The sequence below is a fragment of the Equus przewalskii genome, chromosome 10 (assembly GCF_037783145.1).
Source record: "Equus przewalskii isolate Varuska chromosome 10, EquPr2, whole genome shotgun sequence".
Lineage (NCBI taxonomy): Eukaryota > Metazoa > Chordata > Mammalia > Perissodactyla > Equidae > Equus > Equus przewalskii.
This window is the reverse complement of record NC_091840.1, coordinates 13,042,446-13,065,950: the sequence shown is the minus strand read 5'-3', so window position 1 is coordinate 13,065,950 and position 23,505 is coordinate 13,042,446. Positions and strand designations below refer to the sequence as shown.

The 23,505-nt window shown below is 37.0% G+C and overlaps 1 protein-coding gene and 1 long non-coding RNA gene across 18 annotated transcripts in view; one reads left to right on the top strand and one right to left on the bottom strand.

Moving 5' to 3' along the window:
- LOC139073859 (uncharacterized) overlaps window positions 1-18,195 on the bottom strand; it is a 41,967-nt gene extending 23,772 nt beyond the window's left edge. The window contains exon 1 of the long non-coding RNA XR_011522955.1: window positions 18,081-18,195. This is a non-coding gene — a long non-coding RNA (uncharacterized lncRNA). The remainder of the gene's footprint in view (window positions 1-18,080) is intronic.
- Window positions 1-23,505, top strand: part of CEP112 (centrosomal protein 112) — a 445,593-nt gene that overhangs the window by 266,010 nt on the left and 156,078 nt on the right. For all 17 annotated transcript variants that reach the window (XM_070560188.1, XM_070560186.1, XM_070560191.1 and 14 more), the window contains one exon: window positions 9,593-9,823. In XM_070560188.1, coding sequence (XP_070416289.1) covers window positions 9,593-9,823 — 231 coding nt within the window. The remainder of the gene's footprint in view (window positions 1-9,592; window positions 9,824-23,505) is intronic.

Here is a 23,505-nt window from a genome sequence, read left to right as displayed (position 1 = left end):
GCTTTTCTCCAGAGGTAATTTGTTTTAGCTTCAGGTGGGAGTAGATAACACTACTGACCTAGAACCACATTAGTCCTATTCTTGGCTCTCTGACTTAATCTAATGGTGTCATGTTCGGCTCCCATATCCCCGTGCCCTGAAGCTGCAGTGCTGATAAGGTCGTTTGCCTTCAAAGACACCTTGCCTTTGCAGTGTGCTTACTGCTTATTATCCTGTTTTTGGCAGATGCAGTTTTACGTGCGTGTGGTTTTAGTTTTGTTTTGTTTTCCCCTTTGGATGTTTCTCTTACTGGCTTTGAGCGAAGAATCTCTAATCTGCCAAACTGCTTGAAGTGAGTGTCCTAAATCACCAATATTCCTCACTCTTCCTTGCCTTCAACATGCATGGTTGTTTAGCTATTTCAATTCTACTTCTAAAATTGTATCCCTATTTGTTCCACTCTTTCCCCCAATACTGGCCTTCCCATCTCCAGAGTGTGTCTAGTCCATTATATAAACTGCTTCCAGATTAGTCTTTCTTAGTACAAATCCAGTAGTATTACTTAGCTCACTATCCTCACATACTCCACTCCAGCATCTAATTTAGGCATCTTCATTGGTCCTCCAGTGCCTTGAAATCCCCTATAGCTTCACAGTCAAAATCCTTCAATATCTTCATCAAATCTCTCTTTTCTGAGTTTCCTTGATTCCCCTTTAATGCTCTGCTTTTCTTCTTCCATGCGGCTCTTTCTTTCTGCCTGAATATCTGTCCTGCATCTGTTCCTGTCCAAAAATTGTACTAATTTATCTCTTAAGGTCTATGTCAGATGCATTCAGTTTTATTCAGTTTTCCAGAATCTTTCCTGGCTCAAAGTGACTGCTCCCTCTTCTGAACTCTTACAGCACTTTGTCTTCTCTTATGGCTCTTTTGTATGTGTCTGTGTATATGTGTGTGTAGCTTATGTATTGTAGTCTAAACTCTAGGGAAATTTTTTTCTGGAAGTCACTTATCATAGTGGCTTCCACATCATAGATCCTAATAGTGAATTATACATCATTATAAGTTAAAGAGTTGCACATGGTAAATATTTCAGCCTGTGGTGGTGATTGTTCATAAACTTGCTATGAAAATACAAAGGTAACCTAATATATCAATAAGTTGTTAATGTATCTTTATTCTAAGAGTGCCTATAGAATAATTTTTCAAATTTGAAAATAATCCAAATGATTATTTCTTAACCTTGGACATGTCCTCAACTTAGAAACATTTTACTTTCATAAACTGCTTTTTAAAATTTTTTTTGGCATGTAGACAAAGAGAACTGATTAGTGGCTACCAGGGTAAAGGGGAGGTGGGCACAAAGGGTGAAGTGGTGCACCTACAACATGACTGACAGTAATGTACAACTGAAATTTCACGAGGTTACACACTATCATAATCTTAATGAAAATTAAAAAAAAATTTTGTTTGGGACTACTTTGATGATAATCCTGGCAATCCATTATCATTTGTAAGATATTTTAAACTTCCACTTCTCTTACCAGAATTTGTCAGATTCAGAGTGGTGTCAAGAGTCATAGCTTTCTAAGGAAATTGGTCTATTTCTTGTTTTGGGGGTTTTTTGTAATTTATTTTTTTATTGTGGTAAAATAGATATAACATAAAATTTACCATCTTAACCATTTTTAACTGTACAGCTCAGTGGTGCATTCAAATACAGCCAGTTTGTTGTGCAACCATTACTCACCATCCATCCACCTATCTCTTTTCATCTTGTAAAACTGAAACTCTTTACCCATTAAACAGTAACTCCTATTCTCCCCTCTTCCTGTCCCCTGGAAACCACCATTATACTTTTTGTCTATATGATTTTTAATACTCTAAGTACCTCATATAAGTGAAATCATATAATGCTTGTCTTTTGTTGACTGGTTTATTTCACTTGGTATAATGTCCTCAAGATTCATCCATTCCACATTTTCTGGTCTGTATGTTTTTAACTGTTAATTGAAAGTCAATTTGATTAAAAGTTGGCCTTATATCTATAATAGGCACAACATTTATTAATTTGTGAAATTTTTTTGTAATTCTCTTTTTATATCAGTCATGTAGATGAAGTTTTATTGCTTGCTATTTATAATATTAAGGAAAAGTGAACACATCTATTCCAGATTTATTTTGGCAGTTTATCACTCTAGTTTTCAGGACATGCTAACGATTGAAATAGTAAATACTGAAAGGAAGGCTTCAGCATTTAGTTCTTTCATTTAATGTTTATTTCTTCTATAATTGGTTGATAAACTTTCAGTATGGTTTTTGTATTTGAAAGTCACCACTGGCCTAAAGCCAGTGTGTATCAATGTTGCCAACAATTTAAAATGCCTTTCCCTGAGTTGCCATCACATACCTAGTCAACTAATAAAATATACTAAATGACGAAGTGCAGCACTGACAAGGGTGTGGAGAAATAGGTACACGTATACACTGTTGTTCACACTGGAAATAGATTTGGTGTTTCTGTAGGGCAATTTGCAAAAAAGTTAGAGTTATTCTCATCTTTTGAATCAAATAATTTTGATAGCATAACCTAAAAGCAAAGTATCATTGTAATTTATTCACAAATGTCTCATTTACAATAATGAATAATTGGAAATAAGACAAATATCCTAGAATAATATGATAAAGGAAATTATGATATACTGTAAAGATGAAATATCAAAGAGCCACTAAAAGTGACAAATACACTAATGGGAATGAAGATATAAAATTTGGTGGGGGAAAAGGTAGAACAATGATATAAATGATTATATCATTTAAAAATGTTTCTGTGTACATTGACAAAGATTGAAATTCAGTTCGGAGTGGTGTCAGTGTTTTTGGAAAACTAAGATTTTTTTTGTTCATTTTGTGTTTTTTATAAAGACGTTATGACCTTTTGACTTTTGGATGTTAATTTTGTACTAATCATAGTGAAAATTAGGGGTTAGAGGTGCACAGAAAGAATAAATTAATAAAACACATTCTTTATGAGAAATTATTTCTGCTTTGACACAGTATAGTATGTGATAAAAGCAAAAGCTTTTGAATCAGATTGAACTTGGATAAAATCTTTCCATGTCTGTTTTTCTCAGACTCCATGTCTTAGTCTGTTTTGGCTGCTATATCAGAATACCACAGACTGAGTGGCTTACCAATGACAGAAATTTATTTGTCACAGTTCTGGAGGCTGGAAGTCTAAGATCAAGGCAGCAGCATGGTTGCATTCTGATGAGGACCCTCTTCCAGTTTCAAAGCTAGCACCTTCTCACTGTGTCCTCACAAGGGATTGCTCTGGTTCTCTTTTATAAAGCCCCTAATTCTATTTTATGAAGGCGTTAATCACCTCCGAAAGGTCCCATCTCCTAATACCATCACCTTGGGCATTAGGTTTTCAACATATGGATTTGAGGGGCCACATTCATTCAGACCACAGCCCTCCATTGTCTCCTTATTGTCACTTCCTCTGCCTCCACAAATCTCAGCTTTTCTCTTATGTGTCCTGTCATCATCTTTGCTTGCTGCCTCCTGGGGGAGCTCCTCATTCTGACCCTCTTTACACTTTATGCTTCTGTTCTTTGGCTGTAGCTACCCTGCTCTTTCTCCCAGCATTTTCACTTTTTCCTTCTTTTAGGATTTCTGATTCCTGCTTCATGTCTGTTTTCTTTGCTTACCCTTTTTAGTATGTTTGTTATGTATATACTTATTTTAAACAATTATTGATCCATCTGTTCCTATTACACTGCAGGTAATATATGTCATTTAGTTGTAGCTTTTTCATAGTAGTTTTGCTCCTCAGGTGTATTTACTTTGGCCAGATAATATTCCCCTGGGACTATCAGATAGTCTAAGTGGTAACGTCAGCTGGGGAAAGCAAAAGCCCGGTCCTTAGTCCTTGACCTGCTGGATGAGCTTATGGAAGGAGGAGATTATGAACCCCCAGACAGAGCACTGCATCACATACCACTCCCTTTCACAGCTACCACGGCAGGAAAATCTGCGGTTCAGGAATTCATCTAACCTCTTGGAAACAAATGGCAGTGGGAGAAGGCTGTTTTGTAAGGTTAAATGGATTAGTCCTGGAAGTTTGGAGGGGAGAATGTGGAAGAGTGGATGTCTAAGAAGTTCTGATGAGTCTATACCTGGTTTCTTCAGCTCTTCACCCCAGCAAGGCTTTCACTTATCTTGGTGTGACCTGACTCATAGCAGCACCATGTTGGGTTCTTGTTTCAAACATGGCAATGGGACAGGTCACATTGTCTCATGGCAGCAAAAGACAGAGGTAAGGGCAGAAAGTAAAGCATTCTTCCAGCCCCCCTTCTTATAGGAGTTTCCTGGTTGTCTCCCAGGCTGCAACCCCTTCCCTTCTACACACAGTCTCTGGTTCAAGAGAGCCTTTGTTGTGCCCAGGAGCTCCTCTGGTTGTATTTTTGTTATCGTTTTTATTCTTCTTGTTGTCGTCATCATTAATATGTGGGGGATCAGAATTGGCCACCTCAAAATGTGTCTCTTTTTAAAAATAAAAGACTCTGAAAGAAACTTTGACCCCCCTCCCTCCCACCTTAAAAAGAATTTAAGATAAAAGCCCTGTCCTCAGGACAAGCCATCACCACAGATATCTCTGGGAATTGGTAGACTATGAGGATCCTTACTAAGCCCATTCTTATCAAAGTTCTGTTTACCAAACATTTGCTTTTCCATTTCCATGTGAATTGCCTTCCTTCTCTTTGAAGCCCCAAACCACTACCCCCAACACCCTCCTTCCTCTTTTGCTGAAGATAGCATTTAAGAGAACAGCCTCCGCCATTTTGGCGAGTTACTCAGTTTCCTGGGTTTCTCTCATGTATATGTGTTATAAAGCCTTGTTTGATTTTCTCTTGTTATTCTGTCTCATGTCAGTTTAATTTGTACCCAGCCAGAAGGACCTAGAGTTGGTAGAGGTTTTGTCTTCCTCCCTGACAATATCTCGGGTTCCTGCTTCCTGTGGTTTCTCCATGGCTGACTTTGGGAAATGCAGTCAGCAGACCATCCTACTCTACCATGTTGATATCACTGAAATTTTTTTAAAAGAATGTTTTGCCACCTGGAAACATAACTGTTGTCACTGCGTAAGTCTCTCTGCTCTTAGAAGATTACTCATCTATTTTGGAACATGATTATATTGACCATCTTTTCTCTTATTATGCCCAAGTATCAAGTTCAAAGAAGAGAAATCATTTTAAAACAAGAAGCAGAAGGCAAGAGACTTTGTTATCAGGATAATTGGTTTACAGTTGTTTATCACTATACAGATACCAATACATCTTTGAAACAGAGAAGCAAATAAACTTTAAAACATTGCATACCTTTACTGGGAAAAAAGATTAATCTTTTCTACTACAGATTTATGAGAATTGGCCTTTTCTGTAAAGTATATTTCTTACAAATTTCTCTTATACATTCCTCTGGCGCTATCTATTTCCAATCAACTTTTGTAGAGAGGATAAAAATGGAGCACCCTATCACCTCCAGGCCCTCGGGCTCTGATTTCAAGCCCTTTCTCCTCTTTCAACATAAATGTGTTTGACCAGCCATCTGTAATATGTCTCTTGCAATCTAGTGTAGGGAGGGAGCAGGGTCAATAGTTGAACTAGTGTGTACTGACCATAATCCAAACTAAGGGAAAACTTTGTATATTAATAATATCTGTCATATTGGGTTGTTGCAAAGATTAAATAAGATAGTCTACATGAGATGCGTGGTGCAAAATAAATACTAAAAATGTTAACAATTATTGTGTATCATGTAGAAACTATAAAATTGTTAACATTCAAAATAGAATGAGTCCAAGATTTTCATTGAAAATGAGTTAACCATTTATTGTAGATATTTTCATTATTGAAGCAGCTTCTCATCATTTAGCTTTATATTCCTGTTCCTAGCATCCTCATGTTACTTTTGCCATTACCATCACTTTTGGATTTTCTGGTTTCCAGTCAGGGAAATGTTGGTTTAGGCAGTGTTTGGTGAAAGTACGTCATGCATAAAATAGTTATCGCGTTTTAGAAAATGTTTTCTTCATAGCTAATGCGTTGACAATAATAATAGAGGTTCTCTTAGCCTGAACTAGTTATTCATCTGGTAGCACGGCCACTAGGTTATCTGATCAACTTTCCCTCTGAAAACAACTGGAAAGCTTAAAGGTTTTTTAAACGAACATCTTTTTGAGTGTATTTGTGAGCTGTTAAGTTAGTTAGGATACTCAGAGGTCAAAATCTAAATGAAAACAGAAACCCAGAGGTGTAAGCAGAACACTGAAGGCAGCTGTCACCTTGAGGACCTTTTCTAAAACTGAGCGAACTTGAACTTCAGTTTTTTGACTCTTATGGAGCCCAGGGAGAAAGACTAAAGTCTAGGGCCTGCCCATGGTGGGGAATCTATTAGGATACCACCACGCATAAAGCTAGGACACCAGAGGGCCATACCACAGTGTATGGGTGAATTAAAAACCAGGGAACTAGAAACAGGAAAATTACCTGTTTCAAACCTTAGCATTGAGTATGGGGAGTTGCCTCTGAAAATTCATTAACTAAAAGCCAGTTCTCATGAGGATCCGATGTCTGAATTCACAATCAGTTCAGGCTGAGAACTTATTTTAAAGTTATCCAGAGATGCCAAGAGCTCCAGGTGTCTATCAGAGTCACGTGATTGCTGGATAACCCAGTTTCGATTTTAACAGGTAAAGTTGAGAAATATGAGCTGACATTAAAAAAGAACAGCAACATAAAACAACGTGAGAAAAAACGAAGTGCTGTGAGCCAGCAGCTTCAGAAATTTCAACAGCACAATGAGACCTGCAAAGACCTGAGATACTGGAATTATCAGCCACAGAATAGAAAGTAGTCATATTTAATATATTATATATATTTAAAGATTTTAGAGGGATTTAAAATAGTAAAATAGCAAGGGAGTTTGAAAATTATCAAACATATTTGAAAAAGAATAACATTTCTAAAAATAAAAACAAAACAATTGAAATTAAGAAATTGCCTGGATTTGAGAGCAGATAGACACAGAATAAAATGTGCAGAATGTAGGAGAGATGAAAAGAGATGAAAAATATGAGAGGTTAAGTGAAATGGAAGAATAGAAAAGTTTAACTTGCATCTAAATGAGTTCCATGAAGAGTGGAGAGAGAGTGGAACAGAGACGTTAAATGAATAGGTTATGCCTGAGAATTTTGCAGTGCTTATCAAAGACAGATTCAGAGGAGTGACATGTCCCAATCAGACTAAATAAAGACGTGTCTACACTAAGAGAAATAAAAAAACCTTGAAGAACACAAAAGACACATAGAAGGTCCTAAAAGCAGCCAGAGAGATAAAAACAAATTATCTTCCAATGAATAACAGCTGACTTTTCAACAGCACCCATAAAAATATTTTCAGATTGGTAAAAACTAAGTGCTTGCTGCTAAACTTCTTTAAAAGAACGTAAAGAATGAACTTGGAGCTAAAGGAAAATGGTTGTATGGGAGGTCAGAGTTGCAAGAAGAAATAATGAAACAAGAGAGAGGTAAATAAGTGGATAGATTTAAGTGCCTACTAACCCAATAAAATAATTAGCAATATTGAGTTGAGAAAAACAAAATAAATTGAAAGTAACAACTGTAGCATATAAATATGGAAGACTGCAGCAGGACTTCGAATGTCCTAAGTTTCTCTTAGCGTTTAGGAGGATAGCAGAATAATTAACTTTGAATTTTGATAAGTGAAGCGTGGGTGTTGAGGCCTCTTACTGTTACCACTAAGGGACTATATAGTGTGTTACTTCCAAACCAGGAAGAAGAAAGTTGAAAGAAGAAAAAATTTATTCATTTAGAATAAAAGAAGGCAAAAAAAGGAAGAAATGAAATTTACAAAAGATAGCACAAAATAAGAGAAAAAATAAAGGCAAATATGTTAACATACAAACTAATGGACTAAATTGGACTAAAGGCTCCATTTAAGAGACAAAGATTGATTAGATTTTTAAAAGAAAATTCAAAATATATAAGCTATTTATAAGATGGATACCTAAAACTTGAGAATGCAAAAAGTTTAAAGTAAAAAAAATGGGTAAAAATATACTGAACAAAATGCTATCTACCCCGCAAAAGCTGCTACTAAAATCTGTTAATTCAGACAAAAGTGACTTTAAGGCAAAAATCAAGCCTAGATAAAAAGAGGATGAGGATCACTATTTGAAAACAAAAAGCCGATTAACTAAGATATAGAACTTACATGGACCTTAAAACCTCAAAATATGTAAAGGAAAATTTAGCAGAGCTACAAAGAGAAATAGACAAACCTCCCATTATAGTGGGAGATTTTAACACACATCTTTAAGTAATCAATAGCTCAAGTAAAGAAAGCAAGCAATTAGATATGGAAGATTTCAGCAACATAATAAACAAGTTTGGTCTAATGGATTTGTGTGGAACATAGCACCCAGCAACTGCAGAAAATGTAGAATACATATTTCTTAGCAATCATTCATGAAACTTTTAAAAAATTGGCTGTATAAGTGGCCATCAAGCAATTGCAAGGATTTTCAAAGAATTAATGTAATATAGACTACATTCTCTGGCCAAAATACAATTAGAAGTGAGTAACAAGAAGAGAAGCATTAAACTCCATGTCCTAAATTGATTGGTGTCCCCCTCAAAATTTCATATCCACCCAGAACCTGTGTGTGTCAACTTGGAAATAGGGTCTTTGCAGATGTAATAAAGTAAAAATTGGATCCTGCTGGATTAGAATGGGGCCTATATCCAAGATGACCAGTGTCCTTATAAAGAAGAGGGAAATTTGGACACAGAGACAACAGATGTAGAAAGAAAGCCATGTGAACATGGAGGCAGAGATTGGAGTGATGCCTCTGCAAACCAAGGCATGCCAAGGATCGCCTGCGGAGGCTAGGAGAGAGGCGTGGAACAGATCTCCAGAAATAATAATGGAAGTTAAAAAGTGTTTTGAACTAAATGATAATGAAAATACCATATATCTAAACCTGAGATATTAAACTTAAGGTATAGGTAGAGGGGTATTTATAGTCTTAAGTTTATAAATCAGAAAAGAAGAATGGATAAAAATAAAAGAGAGAAATATCCAAAATAAGAAATTATAAGAAGGAATATGAAATAAACCCAAGACTGTAGAATGAAGGACATAAAAATAAGAGCAGAAATCAATGAAATAAAAACAAAAATACAATAGGAAGTACTAGACAAATCTCATGAACATAGTATTGAGTATTTGAAAAAAGCGAGTTACAGAAGAATACATGTGATATTCCATTTACATAGATGTTTGAAATAAGAAGAACTAAATGTATATGGTAAAATGTTCTAGGTAGTGTTTAAATCTGAGCTAGGAGGGAATGGCATGGGATTGGAAAATGAGGGAAGGAAGGCAGGAAAGAAAGAAGGGAGGAAGGAGGGTAGGAAGAAAGGAGAAAAGAAAGGAGTGAACATTTTTTGTGCATTTGTTAGCCTTTTTCTTCTTTCATAACTTTCCTATTCATATCCTTTGCCCATTTTTCCATTTTTAAAAACAAGGTTATTGCTGACATGGAGGCCCAAGTGCACAGGTTGAGAGAAGAGCTGATTAATGTGAACTCACAGAGGAAACAGCAGCTGGTAGAGCTTGGTCTTCTTCGTGAAGAGGAGAAACAAAGGGCTGCAAGGGACCACGACACTGCTGTCAGCAAGCTGAAGGCTGAATCAGAGAAAATGAGAATAGAGCTGGAAAAGGCTCATGCTGCGGAGACAGAGATGACGTTGGAAAAGGTAAGCTATGCACCTGGGTCTTTTAGGGGCGGTTGAACCCATGTTTGAAATCCACTGCTGCCTTATGTTTAATCTCTAAAAGATGGTGGACATAGAATTGCTCTTCAAGTTTATAAACTATTCAAGTGAGCAGTTTAAGTATCTTGGTGTAATATCTAAATACCACTAAAATAATCTTGAGAGTTAGGTTTCCTAACTTTTCCCTTGACTTTCCTGGAAGGCATTGTATGGAATATCCCGTTCCACAGTAATTAAATACACATTGTGATAAAACAATGTTATAACATTGTCAAATATTATACTGGTTAGGAATACTTGGGCTGTGGCCCTAAGTTTTCTTAGGCTAAGACTAGGTTTTAGATCTTTCCTAGCTTGTCTAATAGTCATTTCTAGATTTTGCCATTTTTTGTAACAGTGTAACAAAAATGGTGACATTTTCCCAGATTGATATTTCAGAAAACGAAAAGTTTCTTTAGAATTATATATTTTTGAAATGTTAATGTAATGTTCACGCATTTTGGGTTGACTTATATTCCAGGTATAAGTGCAAGTATTCATTCTTTTGGTGTAAATATTTTAATCAGGTAGTCCATGTGAATTCCTATTAATCATGACAACTGCAAGTTGCCTCTTGAGCTCCTTAAAACCAGTCTATATCTTGGGATCAAGAAAGTCGAAAAGGGTAATTTAAGAATCGTCTAATTCTGTTTAATTTTTTCCACCTCTTCTTCTTCAAATGTTCAGGCTTCACAGAGCGTACAGCACCGTTCCAGGCACTACTCCCTTGATTTTTCAGGGACCGTGATCCTAAGGTGGTTACTTTCTAGAACCTAAATTTATCTGAGAGTCAGTTTTCAGCAGACTTTGCCCTTGGCAGCATAGCTCTGAACCCAGAAATAAATAGGGAAAAGGCTTTAACAAGGCAGAAGTGAGTCTGGCTTCTCAGAGGAACAGCAGGGTGGCCAGTGTGGCTGGAAATGATGACTGAGGAGGAGGAGGTGGTAATGAGGTCAGGGAAGAAACCTCAGGGGATGGACACAGGTCCTGTAGGTCTGAGTAGCTGTTGAAAGGGCTTTGCTTTGACTCTCTGTGAGTAGAAGAGGCTTAGTGGGTTTTGAGCAGGGAGTGACATGACCTGACTCACATTTGAGTGGAGTCTCTCTGACTGTGCATGCTGAGAATAGACTGCAATGAGGGGAAAGAAGGAAGTAGGGAGGCTAGTTAAACAGCTATTGCCAAGACGTGGAAGCAACCCATGTACCCATCAACTGATGAATGGATAAAGATATGGTATATATATATTCAATGGAATACTGCTCAGCCGTCAAAAAGGCAAAATTGTCCCATGTGCAACAATATTGATGGACCTTGAGTGTATTATATTAAGTGAAATAAGCCAGACAGAGAAAGATAAACACCGCATGATTTCACTCACGTGTGGAAGATAAACAAACACATGGACAAAGAGAACAGATTAGTGGTTACCAGAGAGGAAGGGAGTTGGGGAGGGCAAAAGGGGTAAAGGGGCACATATTTATATGATGATGGATAAAAATTAGACTATTGGTGGTGAGCGTGATACAGTCTATACAGAAACTGACAAATAATAATGTACACTTGAAATTACACAATGTTATAAAGCATTATGACCTCAATAAAATAAGTTTTTTTTAAAGGCTATTGCAGTAATTTAGACAAGATATAAGAGGCTTGGGCCTGGGCAGTAGCGGTGAAGGTAGTAAAGACTGATCAGATTCGGGCTATATTCTGAAGGTAGAGCTGACAGGATTTGCTGTTGGTTCAGATGTGGAGAGGGAGAGAGAAAGAGAGAAAAAGAGCTAGAGAGAGCACTGGAGCTAGCAGACAAGAGTGATTCCAAGGTGACCTGCTGGAACCAGTGAACAAATGGAGTTCCCCTTGCTGCAAGAAGACTATAAGAGCAACGAGTTGGGCCATTTGGGACATGTTCCAGTTGAGATGCCTTTTACACATCTGAGTGAAGATGTTAGAGATAATTCCATCAAAGCAGTACAAAGTAATAATGTTTTGATGCTAAAACATACAAAGGTCCAAGAATTAGGGAAATTCCCTTATACAGAATAGTTTTAGCCCTCTGACAATAGCAGATAAAAAAGGGACTGATGGAGAGTGACCGTGGTGTTGCACTTATCTTTTCTGGTAGCTCTTACATACCTCACCTTGGCTTCAGTCATCTCTGCCAACCGTTCAAAGTATTTCTAAGTAAGTGTTCTTAAATGGCGCAGATACCAGTGTACCTCAATTTAAGAAAATTAAACATATCAAAGCCAGACTTATACAGTTTAGGCTGTAATTTTCTTGCATTATATATTCACATTTCAAATGTTTCTTTTTAGTAGGAGATGAGCTTTTTTGAGTATAGATTTATTTGTGTTACTATTTGACAGGATACAGATAATAAAAAGTTAGTATTGGAAGCCATTGGTAATTCATTTAGCAAACATTTCTGGAAGATTTTCTATGTCTCAGAAAGGCATTATTGCAGGCACTGTGGGGATACAAGGAAAAAAGAAAAAAAGGCACTGTCCTCAAGGAGATTATAAAATAATAGTGACTGCAAGGCACACACATACGCAGATAAGAGTAATGCGAGATGGAGGGTGAACTGGGGAAAATTATATTCTGTTAAGGAAATCAGGGAAAATTAACTGGAAGAGATGTCACTTGAACTAGACATAAGTAATATGTAGGATGTTGACTAGTAGATATGCAAGATGTCATACTAAGCCAAAGGAATCAAGAAGCAGCAAGAGCAAACAAACCCTTTTACATGGCATAGATATTAATCAAGGAGCATGGTCAGTGATCAGGCTAATTGATAGCTAAGGATCACTAAAAGGTTCCAAAGCTGTGGTAAGTATTTTAGCTTCACTGGGTAAACAGTGAGAAGCTACTGAAGATTTTTAAGCAATGAAGTGTCAGATTCAAATGATTATTAAGAAAATCTTTCTATCAGTGTTGGCAAGATGCTATAGCAGTAGAAGTAATTGGCGAGACTAGATTAATCTAGGCAAGAGGTCCTTGAGGGCCCACTAGAGGTGAGTGACGGTGGTAAGAGGTTAGCAGTGACAGTGAGCCAGTGGAGAAGTGTTTGAGAATCATCTTGGGGATGGCATTGTGGGAATGTAGGAGAAGTTTCTGGTTTGGGGAGGAAGAAGAAGAATTCATTTATGAGCATGTTGAGTTTGAAGTGCCATCGCTAAACCCAGCTGTGGTGTTCACTTGCTACTGAGGGGCATTTGTAGGTAAAATAAGAGAAGGCAGGACTGGGAAAGACAGCTGTGGGAGTCACCCACAGAGAGGGCCTGTTCAAGAGAGAAATGCAGAAGGAAAACAAGCAACAGCTGTGAAGGAAGAACTTCATTCAGGAGGTTGGGGAGGAAACAGTCAAAGAAGGGTCATCAAGGTAAGAGGAATATGAGAAGAATGTATTTTCATGGAAATAAAGGAGGAGAATATTTGGAAAGGAGGATTGTCAAGAATGTGACAGAAAGTCAGGAAGGATGAGGGTGGAGGAAAGGTCACGAAATTTGAAACTGAGACGTCATTGATCTTGGACAGCACTGAAAATGATAGTGTGGGCAGAAACACGGTTGCACAAGATAAATGAGAGAGTAGTGAGGAAGTGGAGATTAGTGAATACTCTATTGTTTTGGAAAATCTGATATTAAAAGGAAAGTGCAGTTCCAAAGAGGAACAGGAGCTAAGGAGAGTATATTTTCAGGCTGAAAATTTCTTGAAATACATGAGAAAAGACTAATGGAGAGGAAGAGCCTTAAAGATGCAAAGAACCATAGATAACTGATGGCTTATGATCTGAGAGAGGAGGATGTGAGTGAAATTGCCAGCACTGGCCCACCCTCATGCCTTGGCTTTGAGGATTCAGCCACATAAGACGTTGGTCTGTTCCTGGAACATGTATCTCTCTCTCCTGCCTCCAGGTCTTTACACCTGCCACCTCTCTGCCTGGAATGTTCTTCTCCATGATTTTCTTATGGCCATCCTCCTCCTCATCACTGTGCACTCCTCAGAGTGTCCTTCTGTGACCTCTCTATCTAAAGTCTTGCCTACCTCTACCCCCTTATTGTCCCTTTGTCTTCATAGCTCATCTCACTATCTGAAATCATTTTTTTATTTTTTCACTTATCTTCTTTTTCCTCCACTATAACCTAAGCTCCATTAGCAGGACTTTATCTATCTTGTTTATTTCTGTACTGCTAGTGCCTAGAAAACTTAGCATATGGTAGGTGCTTACCTGGCATTAATTAAGTGAATGAATGACGGGAGCCATGACTTCTGAGGAGGAAGGAAGGAAGAAGAGGCTTGGTAAAGATATAAATAAAGAAGTTCTTTGACAAGACTTGAGAAGAGCTTGTGTAAGATATCATCTATGTTTTTAGTAAAGGATCACAATAGTCTGCTCAGAGTGAGGAGTTTCGAGAAGAGTGAAACAGCCAGGCTTCAAGCTGAGCAGATGGCTGGAATGTAGCTGAAAGGAAGAGAGTGAAAAGGAATTTGCTCAGGTAGAATTGGAGTTCTGCGGGTAGAGGAGGGAGCATGGCAGCATGAGTCTGGAAGAATGGAATGCTCCTGAATTGAACTGAGAACACAAGTAATACAAGGAGATAGAAAAGGGGTTTTAGTGTAGTAATTTTAGCTGACATGTACACAAGTGCTGAGGATGTTAATGAGAATGCAGGGTCTTGGCAGGGGGAGAATCTGGGAAAGGACAAGAGAATTGAGTGGGCTAGTGTTTAGGACCATAAGTTTTGTTTTTGTCGAGTTATGGAAATAGTCAACCCCAAAATCCATATGCTATAGTACAAGTACTGGGCTGCTGATATGAAGAGTAATTTGTATTTCTGATTGATAAGTGTTTTTGCTTAACTAGTAAAAGGAGTTTAGCATTTCAGAATGCAGTGAGGACCTGCACTGTCCCTTCCCTGAAGCAGTCCTTGTGAAATGATTATTTCTAAAGCTCCAGGATCATGTGTGGTGCCTCGTACAAAGTAGACATTCGTAAAGGTTAAGTGAGTGAATAAAAGAATGATGATGAACTGAGAAATTCAATATAGCCACTGTGAATGGTAATGTGAATAAATAAAAAATTATTGATGCATCCAAATTTGATTTCAACTCCTTATAAATACTTCGGGTAGGACAAGATATATCTTTATGTTCAAGTATTCCTTTGTTTTTTAGTGCTGTAATTTCTTCCATATTACTTAATAAGTTAAACATAGAGCATAAATATTTTTTCAGACACAGTTTTAATTTTTTTGTGCACAAATTAGTAGACATTTGAGTTCTTACTATAAAAGTTTGAATTAATACTAATAAGCCAGTACATAATTCTTTTACTAGAATGTTAATCTCATTGTGCGTGTTATTTGAATTCTTCTCACTGTATCTTTAATGTTTTATTACATTTAAATAAATCCAAAAGTTAAAATATTTGCTAGCAGTTCAAAATCTAGTCAGGATTCAGAGGTTTAGAAATGATTTTCTATCATTAAGTATAAAATCAAGCTTCAAAGAGGAGAGGAAAGTAACACTAGGATAATAAATAATCTAAATGCAACATTCCCTGTGGGCCTGGGTTGTTTCAGTAGCACTTACAATGTTAAGGTTATAAAAGAATTCCTAAGTCTGGATCCTACCTGAGGTTCTGTCAGCAGCGAGTGAGACCTAGATGATATCTTCAGTGTCTGAGTTAAGAGAAACATGAAATACCTCCACAAGGTCAAAATACTTGAAACGGAGAATCCGAAAGAGTCAATGATTGACATTTGCAAAGTGAAAGCTGCTTTTCTAGCCTTTTGAAAATCTTTTCAAACCAAATTGAAACGAGGTCCATAAAATATGAACCTTTGAAAAATTAAAGAGCATTAGTAAGTGATGGTAGTGGGTAGTTTTCAGAAGTTAGATTAAAACTTTTGTCTTTAAAATTTACCATTGTTTCGGGGCTGGCCCCGTGGCCGAGTGGTTAAGTTCGCGCGCTCCGCTGCAGGCGGCCCAGTGTTTCGTCAGTTCGAATCCTGGCGCGGACATGGCACTGCTCATTAGACCACGCTGAGGCAGCGTCCCACATGCCACAACTAGAAAAACCCACAACGAAGAATACACAACTATGTACCGGGGGGCTTTGGGGAGAAAAAAGGAAAAAATAAAAATCTTTAAATAATAAAAAATAATAAAAATAAAAAATAAAAAAATTTACCATTGTTTCAAAGATCTGTTCAGCTATTTTAAAAATAACTTTTCTTGAAATAGACCTTTTAGAAAATGTGGAAAATAGAGACGTGTAAAATTTCCTGTTACTACTATCACCCAGATGTAACTAATAGTAATAATTTAGTGTGTATGTAAAATAGCTATGTTAACTTAGCTGACTGAGATCATACTAAAGAGACAGTTGTCTTGCTTTTTTTAAAAGTTGTGCTAAGAATATGCCAAAGTCATTAGAAATTCTTTGAAAATAGTTTTCATTATTTCATGATATTCCATTTTTACGGATGTAGCATAGTTTATTGTGGTATTCCTTTATTTTTAAACATTTAGCTTTTTAAAAAAAAAAAATGTCTAACTTGATGCAGAGATTAACATCTTCATAGGTAAATTTTTGTCAACATTCCCATTTCTTCCCCATAGGTTAAGATCTTAGTAGAATTATAGGAACAAATTACTTTTTAGAAAGGTTGTACTAATTTATATTTTCCTCAAAAGAATATCTGTTTTATCTAGCCAGTCCTTAGTATAATTAATACTTTCTCTTTAATTTTTGGTATTTTTTTGGTGAACAACATTTGTTTTTAATTGGCATTTTTAAGAGTGAGATTGAACATGTATAATGGATTTGTTACTCGTAGTTCATTCTTTGGGGATTGCCTGTTCAAATCCTTTGTCAGTTTCTCTCCCATTAGTGTCCTAGTGTTTTTTCCATCACCTTATATAAATTTGTTTTATATTTAGGATGATAAAACTCTTATCTTTGTGACAAATATTTTTGGTATTTGCCTTTTAATTTTATGATACACAAAAAATTTATTTATATTTCATGTAACCTGTCCATCTTTTCCTTTGTGAATTCTTCATTATAAGTAGTTGTTTTACGCTTCACAATTTGATATTTAGATATATATGAACACATCAAACATTCTCCACACTGTGCTCTACTAAGTAAAAACCGCTTATGAAATTGACATAGCATTTACCAGCTTGGGTTCCTGGTCTATAATTTTAATGGTATCTGAAGGATTATACTGGAATTCTGCCAGCCTGAAGTCATTAAAAGGCTTTGAGCAACAATTCAGCATCTTTTTCAAATTTAAGAAAAGCTCCATATGGCATAATTATTCAAAGCTAAGGTCATAGAAACTACTTAGACCTTTGAAATTTATAATTAAAGGATTAATATTAACTTATGAAGACATTGTCATTTTGGCTTAAAATGGATTTCTAATCTCAATTCTGTTCTTTTTTCTTTGATCTTTTTTCTTACTTTTTCCTTTGCTAAAAATATGAAGTATCATATCCTTAAAATTTTAAATATTATCCTCAAACAGTTCAGATTTATAAAAATTGATTGGCAAACAACATCCAGTATAATTTTTACAACATTCTACAATGTTGATGAACTTCAAGTTGGCACTTTCCTCTGGGTGTATAAACCACAGCTTAATATAATGGACTATACTGATGCCTTTAAACATAACAGTAAATTAATTTATGAAAGAAAAAACATGCATAAATGACAACTTAGAAAACTTTGAGTGTGAACATAATTGGAATGTGATGAATTGGTATTCATTTATATTAAGGTTTAGAATTTTAAAGTATCTTCAAATAACTTCAATTGTAAACCTTCTCTGAATGGTGAAAGGGGCTATGTCTTGTCTTATATAAAAACCAGGACTTTTTTTTGTCATTTTGACAATATATACAAATCAGTCCAAACCAAATATTTTACTTACATCAGTTTGTGCATCTCCTTGTGTAACAAGAGGAATTGTTTGTTCCCTAGTCTCTCAGTTTTATACCAGTCTCCAGCTCTCTCCTACTTTTTCTGGTTCTGATGTGAGGCACCTGTTTCACAGTGATTCCACTAAATAAATACTGGAATAATGCCTGGAGTGTTTACTTATTAAACAAAAAGAGCAGAGTATCTATCATCATTCCTGCTTGAATATTTACACTGTCGAGGTTTTGCCATTCTTACCTGAGTGGAACTGCAAAGCTTAGTGCTGATGTGGAGTCAGGGATGTAGATGGCAGTGGGCTGCTCCCTGCTGAAAGGCTTTCTCTGTTTCTTCTGCTGTTTCTTCCTCTACCTCTGCTGCATGTTAAAGAGCACTCCTATTTTCTAACAATCTGGGAGAGCAAATAATAGCTTAACTTCCAACTGTAGTTTTCCTGAGCTGGAGAACTATGTTTTACTTGGAGAAAATGAAAAGGCAGTATATTTTATGTTAAGATTATTTGAAAATAAAATCTAGAATTATAAATGAATCATTGTTTATATTAAACGTTTAAAATTTACAAGATTAGTCCTCCCTGTCATTCTCTAGCCTAACCTCTAATATTCTAATCACACCACTATAAATGGAAGTTCTGCCATTTACCAGAACTTGTTGATTTTATCCATTTGGACTTTCTTAAATGAAAACATTTCTAACTAGAATAAAGGAAAAATCTCTTAGGTCAGTGCAACAAAAGATGGTAATTTGACTTTAGAATTTATTGAAAATGGAACAGTTCATTTGCCATCTTCAGAGACTGAGATCCAAACTGAGAGAGTGGAGAGCAAGAGGAGCAGGTATTTGTGCCCAAAGGCATTTGTGTGTGTATTCCTTTTGGTTTTGTGGGGTTTTCTGGTGTGCGTGTGTATGTGTTTAAGATTGCTGCTGAGAATTGTACAGTTCTTTTAGTCCTTTTGGTTTTATGGCCAAATCTACAGGAGTCTTATTGGACAGTGCATCTTTTTTTCATAACACTGAAAAAGTAAAGTGAAAAAAAATGTATTTCATTAATATCTTCATTAATGATGAAATGATTACAAATAATGAAGGAAATAATTTATGGCACTATCCTGATGATTTACCATAAATAGAATGCCTATGCATTCCAGCTTGCCCAGGAAAGTCCTAGTTTGCATCTGTTGTCCCAGAATCCTGTATGATTCAGTATTTCCCCCACTTCTTTCACTCTCAAGCATGTTCCAGCTTGCATGCTAAGTTATATGTGAGGATACTCTTTATGTTTAGGAGGCATCTTTTCTCCTTATATGTCCTATGACTTAATTATGGAACGTTTTAATACTGACTGCATACATTTTAAATGAGGGCCCTTTTGACAGTAATACTGAACTTAGGTTATAGATAACTAGACTGTAATTGTTTTAATATTACAACTAGCCTTTACTGATGCTTTTTTTATACCACACCAACATTTCAGTAGCGTTTAATGCACTTAAACAAAAGCATTTTCCATTTATTAGGAGGCTCAAGGAAGTTGGAGAAAAGGGGCAAAGCCTCTCTATCCACATTTTTGCTTCCTTTGTTGAGAGACTTTCTGTGAGGGGAGGGCAGAGGGTAAACAATGAGCTTTAGGTGTTGTGTATTGAGTAGCTGAGGTTGCAAAGGGGTCAGATGTCAGAGTATAGTGGAAGAGCTCTGGGCTGAGAGTCAAGTCTCGTTCTAACCATTGTTCATGTTGGAAGCAATTATTCCCTGTGGAAAGGGATTTCCTGGTTCAATATTGTGATGATTAAATAAATTAATAATTGAAAGTGGTCAATTAATTTAACTAAATTGAATGCATTATAGGACACAGTAAAAAAAAAAAGAGAGAGAAAATACATGACCAGAAAAAGTGCATTTTTCTTAAATAAACCTCTTCATTCTCACAAGTAATCAAGGAAATAATAATTAAGACAAGATATTACTTTTCATATATTGAGTAAGCAAATTATTTTAAAAAATACCAAGCATCATTTTTAATTAATAATACCAAACACTAAGTGCAGTGAATAAATACTCTAAAATGCTGTTAGTGGGATTGTAAATTGGTACCACCTTCCTGAAAGCCTTTGGTAGTCTAGGTTATAGACTTTTATAATATCCATTTCTTTTGACTTAGTAATCTGTTCCTTGGTTAGCATAATATCAATACCAAAACCCAAAAAACGTATCCCTTTAAAAACAGAATAATCTCACTAGTGAATATTGTAAAAAAATGCAAATAAATATTATGCAAAAGAATCCACTAGCCTATTTAAAACATTGTACAGCATGACCACATGGGTTTTATTCCAGGAATACAAAGATGGTTTGGTATTAGGAATGCTATGATTATATTATTATTATGGGTGGTCTTCTCCACATTCATCAGGGTAAGCCTAAGATGCTGTAAGAAAGAGCCCCAAAACACAGTGGATAAATGAGATCTGGAGCTAATTTTTCCCTTGCTTAACAGTCCAGAGGTATTAGGGTGGCCCAAGGGTGGGAGCAAATGGTTCTGTTCCACAAGGTCATTTAGGAACCCAGGCTAGCTGGCGGGCTGGTCTATCATCTTCAACATGGAGCTACCATCTCTGCATTAAGGGCTCCTATTCCAGTTGTTACCATTTTCCAACCAGCAGGAAGGGGGAAAAAGAAAATGAGGATGACAAATAATTTCCTTTTCAGGAAGTGCTATGGCAGTTGTACATATCATTCTCACTCACATTCCACCAGAGAAATCTTAGTCCTAGGGCCATACTTGGAGAAGCAGGGACTTGTTAGCATGTACAGCACTAAAATTTGGGGAGAGATTATTATTTAAAAGAAGAAGAAGAACGGATGCTGAAGGACAGTTAGCGGCAATGGCACACTCTTAATGCTTTCAGCATTTGGTGCCTATTTTGTATATAGAGGTCCTAAGACGCCTGATATATCAGTGAACCAAATAGGCAGACATTCCTGTCTCCTCAGAGCTCACATTCTAGCAGGAGAGACAGACCATAGAAGTGAACATGCAACAGAAGTAACTTACAAATAATTTTTTAAAGTTTCTAGGTGCTATTCAATAATAAATGATAGAGATGATTAAGGGAGACTCCGGAGTACCAGAGTTGGGACCATTTAAATAGTGTGGTCAGGGTTGGCCTCATTGAGAAGATCAACAAAGGAGTTGAATTAGCCATGTGGATATTTAAAGGAAGAAATTTCTCATAGAGCAAACAGCCAGTGCAAAGATCCCAAGGCAAGAGCATGGCTGTCATGGTTAAGGAGCAGCAGGGAAGCCAGTGTGGAGAGAGCAGAGTACACACAGGAGAAAGAGTAGGAGATGAAGTTTGAGGGATCTCAAGGGTCCTGATCATGTAGGGTATTTGAGGCTGTTCTAAGGACTGGCTTTAACTCTGAGTAATGGGAGAAGATTAGGGTATCGTGCCAAGGAGTAATGTGATCTGACTTAGACTTGAAAAGATCGTTCTAGTTGTGTGAGAACAAAAGCGGGAAACCAATTAGAAAGGCAGGGCAGTAATCTAAGTGAGACATGATCGGGGCCTAGAACAGAGGGCACTAGTGGAGGTGGTAAGCTTCTGGATACGTTTTCAAGTTGGAGCCAACACAACCTCTCAGGGATTTGATATAGGATGTGAGACTAAGAAAAAATGAGCCATAAATAAGCTTATACACAGAGAAGAAAAAAAGGAACTACGCTAGTTCATTTCTTTGTAGGATGAGATTATATGTGATTTTTAAATTGCATTGTTCAGTTTTTTGGAAATGTTCTATATTATAAACACTTTGTAAGCTGAACAGCGATTTACAAAAGTCACCATCTATCTATATTGTTGCCATACTCCTATGCTGTAGGACATCTTCAACCTGTTTCCCCTTTCTGCCCCTGGGAGACTGGAGTCACAAAGAAAAGGATGTGCTGGCTCTCTAGCCCTGGCATCAGAAACTGAGCAGTGTGATTGTGATGTCACTAGATCTTCTTGTCTGGGCAGGGGGGCTGTGCCCTCATTAGCATCAAAGAAAAGCAGAAGCTTGGCCTGTCCTGTCCGGAGAGCCCTCATCTTAATGGGGTCCAAAGGAAATGTGGTCTTCTCTGACTGTAGACTACTCATCTCCCCAGGAAAGCCAAGTCTGGGTCTAATAGGGATGAAGGGAGAAAATGGTAATGCTCCTGAGAAAGAGCAGGCTGGTAGTCTGAGGCCCCTGAGGGACACAGGACCATCTGGCCTCAAAGAGAAGAAGGTAAGACTGAGATACCCTCTGTCTTATTGCTGGGTTGGGTTAGGCACTGGCAATGTAAACATAACTGCTCCCCTCAAAGAGATTTATTTTAATGGGACAGGAATAATGGAACAGACAAAACTGTGATTACCTTTAACTGAAATCAGAACCATTGTCTAAATCTGTTGGACAGCAGGCCCTGGTAAACACCCAGGAAAATGTCTGGAGGTCTGTGGGAGAGGGGTAGAATCAAGCGGAACCTTCTGGGCAAGGTAGATTGTGAACTAATGGCGTTTCCCTCTGTTGCTCAAAATCTTACAAAGCACTATTGCCCACAACAAAGTGAGGTTGCCACGGTTTCTTAGCTTTCTGGCCAGGGATTTGCATAATCCTGTTTCTCCTCATTTAACTTTCCTTTTTTCCTCTTATTCATTTTAATTAATTAAATCTTTTAGCGTACAGTTCAGTGGCTTATTTAAATTGTTGTGCAACCGTCACTACCATCCATCTCCAGAACTCCTTTCATCTTGCAAAACCGAAATTGTACCCATTAAACACTGACTCTCTGTCTCCCCGTATTCCCCAGCCCCTGCCAACCACCATTCTGCTTTCTGTCTCTGTGCATTTGACTGCTCTAGGGATCTCCTATGAGTGGAATCATATGTATTTGTTCTTTTGTGACTAGCTTATTTCACTTAGCATGATGTCTTCAAGGTTTGTCGATGTGGTAGCATGTGTCAGAATTTCCTTTTTCATAAAAGGCTGAATAATATTCCATTGTGTGTGTATACCACATTTTGTTTATCCATTCATCCCACCAGTGGACACTTGGGTTACTTCCACTTTTTGGCTATTGTGAATAATGCTGCTATGAACATGGAGGTACAAATATCTATTTGAGTTCCTGCTTTCAGTTGTTTTGGATATATACCCAGAAGAGGAATTGCTGGATCATATGGTAATTCTATTTTTACTTTTTTCAGGAACCTGCCATACTGTCTTCCATTGCAGCTGCACCATTTTACATTCCTACCAGCAGTGCACAAGGGTTCCAATTTCTCTATATCATCCCCAACGCTTGTTGCTTTGGGTTTCTTTGTTTTGTTTTTATAATAGTCATCCAAATGAGTATGAAGTCTCTTCTTCTACCTCTCTTAACTGTCTCCCCGATCACAGACATGGTCTGTGCTGTGCTTACCTGAGATGACTCCCTTTTCCAAAAATAGGCTGCAAAGCTTCTCCCTTCATGGCTTCACACATGTTGTTCCCTCTGCCTGGAAGACCTGGTGAACTCATCATCCTCATTCAAACATGTTACTGTCCCTATTTTCCTGCTTCCTACACCAACTCAGAAGAAATTGCTCTCTTTCCTGTACTTCCGTAACTCTTCATTCATTTCTGTCTTCTTAAAACATTTTAT